Source organism: Trichomycterus rosablanca, chromosome 11 (genome assembly GCF_030014385.1).
Source record: "Trichomycterus rosablanca isolate fTriRos1 chromosome 11, fTriRos1.hap1, whole genome shotgun sequence".
In the NCBI taxonomy this organism is placed as follows: Eukaryota; Metazoa; Chordata; class Actinopteri; order Siluriformes; family Trichomycteridae; genus Trichomycterus; species Trichomycterus rosablanca.
In genome coordinates, this window is record NC_085998.1 from 6,252,441 (window position 1) to 6,268,550 (window position 16,110).

The 16,110-nt window shown below is 41.7% G+C and overlaps 1 protein-coding gene across 6 annotated transcripts in view; it reads right to left on the bottom strand.

The window, feature by feature from the left end:
• The window catches only part of ppfia1 (PTPRF interacting protein alpha 1), a 97,002-nt gene that overhangs the window by 21,597 nt on the left and 59,295 nt on the right, over nt 1-16,110 (bottom strand). For 5 of the 6 annotated variants that reach the window (XM_063005061.1, XM_063005059.1, XM_063005058.1 and 2 more), the window contains 8 exons: nt 15,968-16,050; nt 15,378-15,528; nt 11,644-11,867; nt 10,992-11,229; nt 6,301-6,330; nt 4,756-4,868; nt 3,110-3,282; nt 1,637-1,724 (listed from right to left, as the gene is read on the bottom strand). In XM_063005061.1, coding sequence (XP_062861131.1) covers nt 1,637-1,724; nt 3,110-3,282; nt 4,756-4,868; nt 6,301-6,330; nt 10,992-11,229; nt 11,644-11,867; nt 15,378-15,528; nt 15,968-16,050 — 1,100 coding nt within the window. The remainder of the gene's footprint in view (nt 1-1,636; nt 1,725-3,109; nt 3,283-4,755; nt 4,869-6,300; nt 6,331-10,991; nt 11,230-11,643; nt 11,868-15,377; nt 15,529-15,967; nt 16,051-16,110) is intronic. The other variant, XM_063005060.1, reaches the window with a different exon arrangement.

Sequence of the window (16,110 nt, forward strand, 5' to 3'; positions counted from 1 at the left end):
CACATTCTGATGTGGTGCAGGTGGACACAGCAGCATTAAAAGAGATGATCACAAATACAGAACAGAGTGGAGAAGCGATGATGGATGCACGTGATGATCTGAATGGTGCTTTATTTTGCTGCGCTGTCAATGCCGGAGCCGTTCAGATTCCACACACCTGTACAGGTGAGGATCAGGTTCTACCTGCAGCCTATCAGGTTCCTGTATCGTCTATTGTTTATTCATGCTACAGCAGATACGGACTCGAATTACAGCCAGTAACACTAACAGATTTCTCACCATACAACATTGTGCAACACACACTCTGTAGCCAGAAGTATGTGGACGCCTGACCTGACCGGGAGCTACTGGACATCTCGATACGCAGCTATAAAAGGTTTCTTCTTGTTGTACAAGAAGGCCTGAGGTGTTCTTATTCATCTTAAAAGTTTCACACTGGGCACCCAGGTGGTGCAGCGGGATATTCCGCTAGCACACCAGCGCAGAGATTCTGAACTCCTCGGTTCGAAACTCGGCGTTGTCACCAGTCATCTGGGCGTTATCGAACGGGCATAATTGCCAGTGCCTGCAGGGCGGGATGGCCGGACTATGTAGGTGGGGTCTTCAAATGCTGTGTAAGGACTCTGATTAGCAGATAGAGAGGAGTCTGTGCAGAATGCATGGGTGAAAAAGGGTTCCGCTAGGGCTGCACGTGGATCAGAGGAGGCGTGAGCAGCAATATACCCACCTTGACTGCAATCTGGGATCCTCCTGCAGCATAAGACAAACTGACTTACGCTAAAATGGGAGAGAATAGGAAATCCCTTTTCCTCCTGATTTTAGCATAGTCAATTTGTCCTCTGCTGGGGATCCCTGATTGCATTCGAGGAGGTTATACCGCTGCTCACGTGCCCTCTAATGCGTGTGCAGTACTAGCAGATTCCTTCTTTATGGAGCCTTTATCCGCTAAGGGTCCTTACATAGCGTCTGAAAACCCCACCCACTTAGTCCGGTCATTTCCCCACTCAGCAGACACAGTGGCCAATATGTGTCTGCTGCAGGCAGTGCCAATTGTGCCCGCTAGATGGTGCTCAGTCAACCGGTAGAGCAGAGATTCGAACCGAGGTGTTCAGAATATCCTGCTGCACCACCTGGGCACCCAGACAACATTTTTGAATATATTTTCCTATATCTTTACATTTCTGTTTTTTAATATTATGTATAAGCACTTTTGTATCTCTATATTATTAAAAGCTGATGTAACGTTGTAAACGCTATCTTATCCTAAAAAGGCCCAAAACTCTTGCCACATAGTTGGATTTTATACCCCTGTTAATAATGGGTTGTGGGGTACACAGGGGTCCAAATACTTCTATACTGTATATTTAGGCCAGGGGTTCACAGCCTGACCTATTTTAAGGTCTTTATATAGCGTCTTTATTTAGACTCATTTGAGAACAGCATTACTCCTTCCTATATTACTCCTGTGCTGTGCCGCCGTGTGTCATGAGCGGTATTAGGACGCAGACGTTTCCGTCTCAGCCGTCACGCTCACGTCTCATCTATCAAATCCAGCAGCATCGAAATCCTTCGGCATTTGATCAACACAAACCGAGGAGTAAAGTCACGCCTCATTATCGCAGTGAGATTAACTTACTTTTTCTGCAGCTTCCGGTTCTTCTCACCATGACTGCCGAGTTTACCAAGCCCCATTGCATCCTGGGAAGCATCTCCCTCTGAAGCACCTGCCATAGGCATAACATAGCATAGCAATCATGAAATAAAGCACGAAAAGAAACACAATCAATATTGCTTCAGTTTATTTTCTGTTAAAAATATTCCTTGTGTCTAATTTTGGGCGTTGCACCAATTTGGATCTACTCGATTTCCCTGAGCACTCTGGCGACCTCTTCTGGCAGATGAGGGCCACAGGAGCTTTAACTCAGAGAGAGAACCACGCTACTCTGTCTGTATTCTGAATACGTTTTGTACCCGTGTCCTCAAGGATCTGATTGTAATTACACAATGTGTTCCCCCCATAAGGAATGACCAGGCAGGTGGAATCCAGCTCATGACTTGGATCCTGGCAGTGATGGGCTGGCATACAGACTGCTACCCGGTCAGAATGAGCAGTAACCTTTACAGCCCGTCGTATCTGTCTAGTATTGGGCCCGCTGCACCACCGGAGCGTCCAGACAGGAGGACCTGGCCTGGGTGGTAAGCAGACCTGGACTCAGTGTATGCTGGCTGCCTCCAAAAGAAAGCCAGCAACATCACTACAGATCCCACCCACCCAGGGGACAGACGGTTTGTCCCTCTGCCTTCAAGATGGAGATACAGGACAATACAGACTCAGACTAGCAGGCTTAGGAACAGCTTCTTCCCCAGAGCTGTGACCTCTATCACTCCCTGTGTACACCCCCACCCAAACACTCACATATTGTTGCACCTCATTTTTGCCACTTTGTACCTCAATCTTTATATGATGCTATGATTATTGACTGTATGGTTTTATGTCTGTGTGTCATCAAGTGTTGTTTTCCCTTGTTGCTGTTGTTTTTCTTTCTTTGTACGATATATTTATGTTGAGAAGTACCGCACAGTATTACGTTGTAACATGTACAATGACAAAGTTTCTATTCTATTCTATTCTGTGTCGAGCACATTTGATTATATTAAGCAAGAAAATACACTTTGCGTTCGGGTGGAGCAGCGGTCAAACATGCTTTTCCACCAGCGCTGAGACTTTGGTTTGAATCTCAGCTCTGCTATTAGCAGTCCAGTGCCTACACAGACACGCTATTGGCTGTGTGGCTGTAATGAAACCAGTGGCTGAAACCATGTTGCTGGTACAAGTGTGTCATCTGACCAGTCGAGGTGCCTGCTTGGGATACTGCTCTCTGTAAGACCCCGCCCTGGCAGGTGAAAAGAAGCGATCAAAGGGGACATGTTTCGGGGGGGCACGTGGCAGCCTTAACCCCCCTGAACAGCAGTAAGAGAGAGAGAGATAGGGTCCAATTGGTCACAACTAGTTTGGGTGCAAAAAAGATAAAAAAATTTAAAAATGCATATATAAAACAGAAATGAATTAAGTGACTTGAAATATTAAGAATGAAACAGAATTTGAAACCTTGGCTGGAAGAATCTTTTCCCGGGAGGCTCGGTCGTCCTTTCTCCTTTTTACCGAAGAACCTTCCGATGGAAGACTTGATGCTTTTCTTCTTGGCGGTTTTATTAAGGGAATCCTGACTGCTGTTACTACTGCTGGGATTACTGCCCTGTCCGTCTTGTAACGCCGAGATACTAGCACACACACACACACACATTTTCATTAATATAGATCCAATCAGACTGACAACCGAGGAATTTCTCATTTTGTTCATATATCAGAGAAAGTGTCAAATGTACTCTGTTTACAATCATACACCATGGCCATAAGTATGTGGACAGCCTTTCTTACTATTGACCAGGTATTTTAGACACATTCATGGCTAACATGTACAAAATCAACTACATCAATTAAAAAATATATATAATTTTTATTATATATATATATATATATATATATATACAGTACAGGCCAAAAGTTTGGACACACCTTCTCATTCCTGTGGTTTTTCTTAATTTTTTTTAAATTTTCTACATTGTAGATTAATACTAAAGACGTCCAAACTATGAAGGAACACATATGGAATTATGTAGTAAACAAAAAAGTGTTAAACAAACCAGAATATGTTTTATATTTTTGATTCTTCAAAGTAGCCATATCTTTTGCTTTAATGACAGATTTGCACACTCTTTGAAATTTTCTCAACCAGCTTTATTAGGTTTCCACCTGGAATGGTTTTCAATGAATGTTTGTGCCTTGTCTAGAGTGAATTTTTGGAATTTGTTGCTTTTTTAATGTGTTTGAGACCATCAGTTGGGTTGTGCAGAGGTAGAGTTGGTAAAATATAAAACATATTCTGGTTTGTTTAACACTTTTTGGTTCACTACATAATTCTTCATAGTTTGGATGTCTTCAGTATTAATCTACAATGTAGAAAATAAAAATAATCAAGAAAAAACATTGAAGAGAAGGTGTGTCCAAACTTTTGGCTGGTGTGTCCAAACTTTTGGCCTGTACTGTATATATATATAAAACTTGTTCCAGAGGCCTCTCAGGTGGCACAGCGGTAAAATACGCTAGCACACCAGAGCTGGTATTTCGAATACATTGTTCATCATAACGTGATGTGAAATTACGACCTCTGCTGGCTGATTGATGGTGCCGGCACAGAGTTGGGGAATAATGAGGATCAGGGTGTGGCTCTCCGTACACAAAGCTGATCTGCATATGAACTCGCCTCGTGCAGGTGAAAAGAGGCAGTCGGTACTGCACACGTGTCGGAGGGGACGTGTGTCAGTTGTGAAGCTCCTCAGGAAGCAGTGGAGGGTTGTGTCGGTAAAGGTGAAGCGTAACGCAATCAGGGTAATTGGATACGACTAGATTAGGGTTGAAAATTAGGTGGGGAAAATCTGAGAAAAAACTTTGTGTTCCATGCCTGCCTTCAAACCCATTAAACATATTCGGTTTGAACTGGAACGCTGAATACTCTGAAATCTTGTAAAAAGCCTTTATAGAAAGTGAGTTGAGACTGTTACAGCCCATGACTTTGGAACAGAATGTTCCAGCAACTCAAGATCAGATGTCCTAATACTTTTGGCCATTTAGTGTTCGTTCTTGTCTGGAGATGTTTTACTATTATTAAAGTTCACGTTCACATTGGACTCTACCTTTGTATATCTCGGATGTCGTCGTGACTGGCAGCATGTCCTCCTTTACTGAGGCGAGCAGATCGAGGTGTAGAAGGAGGGGACGTCTCACATATGACTGATGTTTTGTCCTCCTGTGCCGTAACGTACACAAAATATAAAATACATCAGCTGCAACAACTGGGCAGAAGCATCTGAACACTGGACGTGTGAACACTGAAGGATTGGTACAGAAGTTACCTAACGGGAAGTTACCTGTTACAGTTTCACTATTTCTATTTTTTAAATGAGAAAGAATAGAATAAATGTGATGGATCAGATCTGAATAAAACCCTTTGATTTAAAAACAGTTTTAATTAAATTCCTGTCCTTTTTTGTGTTACATCTATGATGGAAATAAAAACGAGTATTAAAGTAATTGTTGAAAATGATTATAAAGTTCAACATTATTTTGAGTCTAATCTTTGAGTCTAATCTTCAAATTTATTAAATCACTGAACTTTCACAGTTCTAAAGAAACGCTGCATGTGCTGATGTTTGTGCTGTTACAGTTATTATACTAGCCTGAATATAAACGTGCTAAATATTTTAACAGTATAAGATACTTTAATGAGGAGGGTTTATATAGTTTTAAAAATAAAATAAACACATGTTAATAAATAAATGCAGATTATTGTAAAAGCTGTTAAACTGGCATGAATGATGAACAAGTTTAAAATAGTAGAAAATCAAAAGTGATTCCTCGTTCTGGATGTGCAGTTTGGCCAGACAGCCAACTCTAGGAAGGTATTTTATTTTAAAATGATTGAGGCCACTGTGGTTCTGTGATGCTTTAAGCCTTAGATATTGTTTTATACCGATCAGTCATAACATTAAAACCACCTCCTTGTTTCTACACTCACTGTCCATGTTATCAGCTCCACTTACCATATAGAAGCACTTTGTAGTTCTACAATTACTGACTGTAGTCCATCTGTTTCTCTGCATGCTTTGTTACCCCCTTTCATGCTGTTCATCAGTGGTCAGGACCCCCACAGGACCCCCACAGAGCAGGTATTATTTAGGTGGTGGATCATTATCAGCACTGCAGTGACACTGACATGGTGGTGGTGTGTTAGTGTGTGTTGTGCTGGTATGAGTGTATCATACACAGCAGTGCTGCTGGAGTTTTTAAACACCTCACTGTCACTGCTGGACTGAGAATAGTCCACCAACCAAAAAAATCCAGCCAACAGCGCCCCATGGGCAGCGTCCTGTGACCACTGATGAAGGTCTAGAAGATGACCGACTCAAACAGCAGCAATAGATGAGCGATCGTCTCTGACTTCACATCTACAAGGTGGACCGACTAGGTAGGAGTGTCTAATAGAGTGGACAGTGAGTGGATGTGCTTTTCCAAACTCTCATCGATTTACCCTGCAAGTCTCAGAGATGGGTGAATTACTGTAGAACTTTCTAAATCCACTGTGTTAAACTTTTGTACGGGTGGGTTACACACATTAAATATTACAAGAAGAAAAGAAAGAAAGGATGGGGTAAATCCCAGCAGCTGGTGTTCTAAATTACCTTCCTACGATGCTTCCGTAAATCACTAGGCTGTCGGAAGCATGCACAGCAAACAAGGGAACAAAAAAGAGGAAGAGTTAGTGGCACAACAAACCAGAGAGAACTGGCCAAAGCTCAGCACACCACAGGAGCTGATGGAGGATGGAAGATGGAGAACACACAAACACACACAGACACACACACACAAATGCTAACCATAAGCATGCACCAACACTACAGTTCAAACTCACAAGCTCGCTAGATGTTAATTAGCTACTGGCAAATATGCTTATTTAATTTCATCTCGTGCATGTAGGACCAAAAGATCTTCTGTGTGGAATAAGCAGGGGCAATTTTTTTGCTTTTTTGACTGAAATTAGTTTCAGGGGTCCGATAAGATCCAGAATAGTACTTTTTTTGCACGAACACGAGATGGGTTTGATGTTAAAAGAAGGATGAAGCTACAGTAATGACCTTGATGTCCGCTGTAGGTACGGTGGAGATTTTATGACGTTTTGGGGTTGTTTAAACTTCAAAGGTCTTGTTGGGATGCATGGCATTAACGCTTTAATGGTCTCAATGGTTTAAAAAAATCATTTCTGTGCATTTCTTAGTTTCTTGGGACTAAACCAACAACAAAAATTTACATTTTTACTAGTGAACACAGTATTTTTAATGAGCCTCAACCAAAGAGTTGAGATGGTCACAAAAATGCTGCTTTCATGAATGAATTGCCCGCTTCAATGTTGACATATATGTTAAAAAGGCTGTTTTCGGCGCCCAGGTGGCGCAGTGGGATATGCCGCTAGCACACCAGCATCGAGTTTCTGAGTTTGTTGCCACCGATCGGCTAGGCACCATCTAGCGGGCATAATTGGCAGTGCCTGCAGCAGATACTAATGGGCCACCATATCTGCGAGGGGGGGGGACCAGACAATGTGTGGGTGGGTGGGTCTTCATACACTGTGTAAGGACCCTGATTAGCGCAAGAGACGCCTGTGCAGAATGCATGGGCGAGAAGAGGAGGGCTGTACACGTGTCGGAAGAGGCGTGTACAGTGACGTGCTCTTTTTGGATGCAATCTGGCATCTCTCAGCAGCAGAAGACAAAAATTGAGTGTGCTAAATCGGAAGGGGAAAAAAAGCTGTTCGCTTAAAACCATCCATCAATATTTTTGAGTTTAACACGTCAACCAAGGAGTAGATACGGCCCAAACAAGATCATCTCAATACAGCTTATTTTTACCCAAGTATTTAGACTCAAAGTAAATTCAATCAAATGGTTGAGGAGATCATTAAAAGGTTAAGGACTCTGCAAAGTACCAGAAGATTTTAAATGATATCTGACTGGCTCTGGTCAGAAGAATGATCATCCAAAGTCTCCAGACCTAAAGCCTCTTGAGAAGCCATAGGTGAAGCTGAAGAACGGAGTCAACAAGAAAGAATCTAGAAGCCTGGAGGATCCAGAGAAGTTCTGGACTGAGGAGTGGCTCTCAGATTATTTACTGTGTTCTTCATCACAATATAGAAGAAGACTTATGTTGTGACTTATGGTGTTATTACACTGCCATAGGGATAAGTCGTTAATACTAAACGCTAGGGTACTTTCATTTTGATCATGGTCTGGGTTCCAGTGGGTCCAGTTTCCCTGGTATCACTGGGTGCAACACAGTTACAAACCCTGGACAGGACGGCATATCAGAGTTAGCAATGGGTGTGACTACAACAGCTGAACTCGGTTATTTAAAGGAAGTGTCTACATTCTTTTGAACACCACTGCATGAGAAGAAGAGAGAGGCGAGTTCAGCAGCTCATGCTGTAGAAAGAACGAGGGAGTGAAGGAAATGAAATCACATCAAACCGAAATGATGAAGGTTTCTGATCTTTCACTCTGAGGATGTGAACATTTATCAGGGACACCAGTATCCACAGTAACACCAGTATAGCTAGTAACACCAGTATCCACAGGAACACCAGTTTCATCAGGATCACCAGTATCCTCAGGAACACCAGTATTATCAGGTTCACGAGTAACACCAGTATCATCAGGATCACCAGTATCCACAGGAACACCAGTTTCATCAGGAACACCAGTATAGCCAGTAACACCAGTATTATCAGGATCACCAGTATCCCCAATAACACCAGTATTATCAGGATCACCAGTAACACCAGTTTGACTAGGATCACCAGTATCCCCAATAACACCAGTATTATCAGGATCACCAGTATCACCAATAACACCAGTATTATCAGGATCACCAGTATCACCAATAACACCAGTATTATCAGGATCACCAGTATCCCCAATAACACCAGTATTATCAGGATCACTAGTAACACCTGTATTACTAGGTTCACCAGTATCCCCAATGACACCAGTATTATCAGGATCACCAGTATCCCTAATGACACCAGTATTATCAGGATCACCAGTATCCCTAATAACACCAGTATTATCAGGATCACCAGTATCCCTAATAACACCAGTATTATCAGGATCACCAGTATCCCTAATAACACCAGTATTATCAGGATCACCAGTATCCCTAATAACACCAGTATTATCAGGATCACCAGTATAGCCAGTGTCAAAATCCACAGACAGACTAAACATGGTAAACTGGTGTTCACACTGGTATTGATTTAACCAGTTTCAGATCAGGTGAGTGTTTCTCTTCTTGTGTTTTGGTTTCTCGACACACATGTCTAGAGTGAACAGTTGATGGGAATGTGTACTTCCCTAACTGTTTATTCCCTCTTTAAGCTCCTCCCACAGGATTCAATCACAACCATCAATTTAATGACATCAATTATTTCATTTCTGATTATTGTTGTCTTAAGAGCAAAACCTTTATTCTTATTTTCAATGATCTAATTTATTGTTATTATTATTTAATGATGTACTAATGTGTTCCATCCTTAGAGTCAGAGGACACACGGGGGGTGCAGTGATGCTACCTGCACTCTGAATGATGGAGGGTTAAACAGGGGGGTGAGGTTAGAACCCAAATACGGTGCGTAAGCTACAGTCTGATGGGAGAGTGAGGTCTGGATCACACACGGCTCATAACAGTACTGCTGTGATACACACACACACACACACACACACACACACACAACGTTACTACATACAGACACACCTCGTTCATACACACACCTCATTACTACACACAACGTGAGAATATAAAGACACATGACACAGAGAGATGATGGCATGAAGCGACAGTGATGAATATATGCTCATGTGAAGGTCTGAGTGCATTACAGGAACTCTTTATCTACACATATATACACACCCAGAAAATAATGCAGATTATTTCATGATTTTGAATGAAATGATTTTCATTATTCAATATGAAAGAGTAAGAAAGATCCAGATCCCTAAAATAACACAGATTAATTTATAATCCTGTACAGATAACTGAGAAAGATCCAGATCCCTAAAATAATCTAGATTATTTCATAATCCTGTACAGAGGAACGAGAAAGATCCAGATCCCTAAAATAATCCATATTATTTTAAAATCTAGTATGAAAGAGCGAGAAAGATCCAGGTCCATAAAATAATCCAGATTATTTTATAATCCTGTACAGAGAAGACAGAACAATCAAGATCCCTAAAATAATCCAGATTATTTCAGAAAAAAATTAGAAGGCTCCAGATCCCTAAAATAATCCAGATTAGTTCCTAATCCTGTACAGAGGAACGAGAAAGATCCAGATCCCTAAAATAATCCATATTATTTTAAAATCTAGTATGAAAGAGCGAGAAAGATCCAGGTCCATAAAATAATCCATATTATTTTAAAATCTAGTATGGAAAATCAAGAAAGATCCAGATGCCTAAAATAATCCAGATTATTTTATAATCCTGTACAGAGAAGACAGAACAATCAAGATCCCTAAAATAATCCAGATTATTTCAGAAAAAAATTAGAAGGCTCCAGATCCCTAAAATAATCCAGATTAGTTCCTAATCCTGTACAGAGGAACGAGAAAGATCCAGATCCCTAAAATAATCCATATTATTTTAAAATCTAGTATGAAAGAGCGAGAAAGATCCAGGTCCATAAAATAATCCAGATTATTTCAGAATCTAGTATGGAAAATCAAGAAAGATCCAGATGCCTAAAATAATCCAGATTATTTTATAATCCTGTACAGAGAAGACAGAACAATCAAGATCCCTAAAATAATCCAGATTATTTCAGAAAAAAAACGAGAAAGCTCCAGATCCCTAAAATAATCCAGATTAGTTCCTACTCCTGTACAGAGAAGAACAATTAAGATCCCTAAAATAATCCAGATTATTTCAGAATCTAGTATGGAAGAGCAAAAAAAGATCCAGATCTACAAAATAATCTAGATTATTTCATAATCTAGTTCAGAAAAGCAAGAAAGCCCCCAGATGCCTAAAATAATCCAGATTATTTCATAACCTGTGAACATGTGAAAGAGCAAGAAAGATCCAGATCCAGTGTTTATCTGATTCAATCCAAACACCAAAACCTAATTCTGATATTATCATGAATAAAGAGCTAACACAAGATCCCTAAAAGATTCAGATACACTAAAATAATCCAGAACACTGTTCCCTGAAGATGACGTGTTCATTTATTCTCATGTAAAAAATCCTTTTTGCTGTTACTGTGCGGTTGAACTGATGCGCAGACCTACAGCCTCAGTTAGAGCAGTTCGGAGTTAACTCACCAGGGTCATGACCCCCATCCGGTCCATCTCTCTACTCGCCACTCGGCGAGGGGTGGAGTGGCCAGAACCTGGAGGGGAGGAGCCCGAATGGGTGGAACTGGGAAGGGTGGAGCTGTACGAGGGCGGAGGGATCGAGCTCATAGAGCGGAAACGAGGTCCGAGACTCTCGCCGCTACCGACTCTGGATTCGATCTCTTCAGCTTTCATGGCCGTGTTTTCCTTCTCCTCCTGAATCATTCTGAATCAAAACACAAACACATGCAGTCAGGAAACATACACCGTACAGCCAAAAGTATGTGGACGCCCCTAACAGGTGTACTAAATCAATTCAACACTATAAATGGTTTACGGCAACAGTCTGGGGGACAAAATCAGGTCCTACATTTAGACTTTCTGATCATCTCCTTCAGGCTCCTACATAATATCAGTCGCTACGCCGCTATATGTAGCATGTAAAGCTCCACCCCTCCAGAAGTGATCATAATGGATATTGATCTGTATCGCATTTCACTTCCAATCTGATCTAAAGCTGCAAATCACATCAAAAAGAATAAATTCACCCTAGCTAGTGCAACCGAACTTTGGGCGAGCCCTTGACCACCTTCGATCCCGGTATCAGAACACATCCTACCGTACACACTCTGATCGGTACCTGATCTCGTTGTTGATGGCGTCCAGCTGTTCCTGCAGCATCAGCGCCAGCGTCTGTGCGTCCGTCTGTCCGGCGGGGGAAAGCAGGTCCACCGAACTGAAAATGGTCTCTCGGTCATCCTCCAAATCGGACACGTCCATGTCGCTCTCGAACGCGTACGCCACTTTAGCCAGGACGTTAGCCTGCTGCACGCGCTCCCACTCCTGCTCGTTCAGAGTCTGAACCTGCGCAAAGAGAAACAACGTCTACCAACAAATCCAAAAAATATATAAACCAATAAATATGAAGGTAATTATTAGTAAACTTTATTTATTAAGTCAATCACTCTGTAGTTAAAGATTATTTTTAGCATACAGGTATGTGTATCCGGACGTTACAAAAGAAGACGGACAATGAACTAGTATTTTTTGGCATGCTGTAGTGTACTTGTCTACCTAAATACCTACCTAACTAGCTAAGAGTGTTCAGGAAGCTGTTGTTTTTGCTAAAAGTATGTACCAGGCATAACATTATAACCACTGACAGGTGAAGTGAATAACACTGATTATCTCTTCATCACGGCACCTGTTAGTGGGGGGATATATTATTATATTAGGCAGCAAGTGAACATTTTATCCTTAAAGTTGATGTTAAAAGCAGGAAAGCGAGCGTGAGGATTTGAGCGAGTAAAGACTAATTGTGACGGCTAGACGACTGGGTCAGAGTATCTCCAAAACTGCCGCTCTTGTGGGGTGTTCTCGGTCTGCAGTGGTCAGTATCGATTAAAAGTGGTCCAAGGAAGGAACAGTGGTAAACCGCCGACAGGGTCATGGGCGGCCAAGGCTCACTGATGCACGTGGGGAGTGAAGGCTGGCTTGTGTGGCTCAAAATGCTGAAGAAGTTCATGCTGGTTCTGATAGAAAGGTGTCAGAATACACAGAGCATCACAGCTGCAGCAAAAGGGGGACCAACACAATATTAGGAAGGTGGTCATAATGTTATGCCTAGTCGGTGTATGTTTTGTCAGAACCTGTACATTCAAATGGTTTCTTGTTTTATTCCCACTTGCTGTTGCAATCTAAGTGTTTGAGAGATAAAAATTTGGACATTTCCAGCCCCTTTTATAATGCCCCACCCCCACATTAGCCGCTTCTTTATACCAGCCAGCGGTGGATTCTCACAGAGCGGTTTGAGAATGTGTTAAACAGCCTATTCAGATATTAAAATACCTAAATATGACCGTTCCCCTTTATTTACGTCTACCTAAGCGTAAAACCTCTACATATCTGTATATACACACAGAGGGAAATATACAACGAGTTACTCTATATAGCCAAAATTATGTAGACTTCGACCATGAGCTTGTTGGACATCCCGTTCTAGAACCACTACAGCCAGATTAGGTACAGATGGTGGATGAGAAGGTCTGGCTCGCAGTCTCGGTTCCAATTCATTTTGTTTCATGGGGTCAGGGCTCTGTGTAGGCCACTGGAGAGCCTCCTAACTAAACTTGTCTTCACAAACTTCAGCCATACACAGGGTCACAGTCACGCTGGAATCAAATGGAGCCTTATACAAACTATTGCCACAATATTGGAAGCACATATATTATCCTAAAGTAAACTAATGAGCCAAAACATTACGGTCACCACCCCAATATACTGGCAAAACAGCTTTGACCCACCAACAGTTGGACTCCACAAGATCTCAGAAGGCGTTCTGTGGGCAGTTGTAGCCTAGTGGTTAAGGTACTTAACTAGTAATCGAAGAGTCACTGGTTCAAGCCCCACCACTGCCAGGTTGGCACTGTTAGGCCCTTAAACAAGGCCCTTAATCCTTAACACTTAGACAATATACTGTCACAGTACTGTAAGTCGATTTGGATAAAAGCGTCTGCTAAATGCTTTAAATATAAATGTAACATATCTGGATATTCTGACGTGACCATCAGCTCCTTTAGCTTGTGAGGTGGATCGTCCCACTGTTCATCCTAGTCCTGTATCTTTTATGGATAAACAATGCAAACAAATGCCCGGATTTGTCAACTGCCTGACTTTTTTTTTCATTGCTCCTATCAGATGACTGCATCCCCATCGTAGGAGTTAGAACTAGCACTTTGACTGGTCTGCGACTACGCAGCCTCATGTACGTTTTTTGTAGAGGTACTCATAATGTTTTGGCTCATCGGTGTATCACTGCATGCAGAAGTTTGAAAATACGACTTATTCAAATGTAAATAATCACAATTGGTGTCCACATACTTTTGGCTATAAAGTGTATTTTGAGAAAGAGTAGAGGTGGCTGATCCAGTCTCGGTGCACTTACATGCCTCTGAAGTCCACACAGGAGGCAGAAACAGGACGAATGAAGAAGGAAAACACAAACAAGTTCATTCTGACAGAAGCACTGGATCATTTCACCACACATACACTGAGCTCATGCATCATCTGGTCAGTGGGGGTCATATCAGGGTCTCTTTCCATTAATCAATGGGGTATGGGGGGAAACAAAGTGTACAGAGCAACAGACGGGCTACAGCAGTAATTGTATACCAACAAAGTTTGTCTTCATGGAAGTTGTAGCATAGGGTTTTTAAACACAGTGATCAAGGCAACACGAACGATGCATCAAAACGTAATATACTTATTAATAAGAATAGCGCCAATCTGGTCCCACTGTGGTTTACAAGATGAGGTAAAGCCTCCACAAGAGGGCGTTTGTGTACAAGTTCATTTCATGTTTATGTGCCTGTTAAAATTAGTTTATTTTTTATTATTATTATTACCCTAGTGTAGGTTATACACTCTCCTGCAATACTCTTTATTAACACTAGAGAGAGATGAGACACTCATCACTTCATGTTGATAATAAAGAGCCTTTTTTTATCAGACAGTTTCACACTTGAATGATACACAAGAAACCAAATATTCCCTCCTGAAAAATAAGGAGTTAGTCTGAGCCAGCACGCTGCTCTGAGTGAAAATGTTCAAAATTCAACGTCTGACACTGGTGGCAAAAAAACAAGACCACGTCTGGCTAAATATTCACTAACAATCCTGCATCTAATCATGGCACAGTTTAAGTTCATGCACTGGTAACCACAAACTCGTTCTTCTACGTGTTAATCATCACACATCAGTCCCACAGGTCTCTGTACACACCTGGTCAAACTATTTTATACACAATTTGTTTTTATTTGCTGTATTTAACATGGTTAAATGCACAGACAGGCACATCCGCACCTTTAGTACATCAATCTGCACATTTTCTTATATTTGCACTGTGGTTCACTTTATAATTTACTTTATAATTGATATTTTACAGTTGTTACTTATAATCTATACCAGTCTTACGATGTAAACCGAAATAACACCTCCATATGTACCCTCAGGTCCTGATGCTGTAGTGTGTTGTCTGAGTGTTTGATTATACAGATACTTGATTGTATAATGTGAATCTCTGTAGTGTGTACTTATGTACGTTGCTACTGAGGCCTTAATTTCTTTCAGGTTTAATAAAGTGTCTGTCTGTCTGTCTGTCTGTCTGTCTGTCTGTCTGTCTGTCTGTCTGTCTGTCTGTCTGTCTGTCTGTCTCTCTCTCTCTCTCTCTCTCTCTCTCTCTCTCTCTATCTCTATCTCTATCTCTATCTATAAACTTTTGCAGCTTTTTCACTAATCAGATATCACAAGTTCCTGTCAGGGATCTACGAAGATTAAAAATGTAAACCAGGGAATGAAACAGTTTTAAGGTCTCACCTTGGAAGGCTCGTCTCGCAGAGCGGCGGCCCGTCCCTTCTGCGGCCGTCTCAGCACCAGTGAGCTGCTGTACTGGTCGGAATGGTTGTCGATCATGGACGAGGCGGAGACCGGGTACCTGAAGTCTGGAGTGCTGCCCATGTGAGAGCGTCTGTACAAAAAATGATTAAAAAACACTGACAATCTTACTGTAGATAGACTGACTGTAGGGCCAAAAGTATATGGACACCACTCTCAATTATTGTGTTCAGGTAAATCAGCCAGGCCTGCACAAAGCCCCAACCTCAACTCCAATGAAAACCTTAGGGATGTATTGGAACGCTGATTGCAATCCAGGTCACTCTGTTAAATGAACTGTGCACAATCCAAAATCTTGTCGAAAGCCTTTCCAGACACAGCAGTGGAGGAGGAGCCAAACGCCATATTAATGCAGGCGGTTTTGCAATCAGGTGTCAAAGAAACTGATGGTCAGGTGTCCACATACTTATGGCTATAAATATCATCCGTTCTAGGACCACGTCTCAGCTCAGCAGTGTCTGTGTGGGACCAGAATGTTTTGAGTTTTAAATGAATCGTGGAGTGAATCTCACCCCTGGTGGACGACGGAGTTGCTCCTGCTGCGATCCTGATCACTCTCCGATCTCATCGTCTCTATCTGGATCAGCAGCTGCTCCTAAGTAACACAAAACAATAATAACCTTAAAAGAATGTCAAAAAAAAGTTGGGACACTAT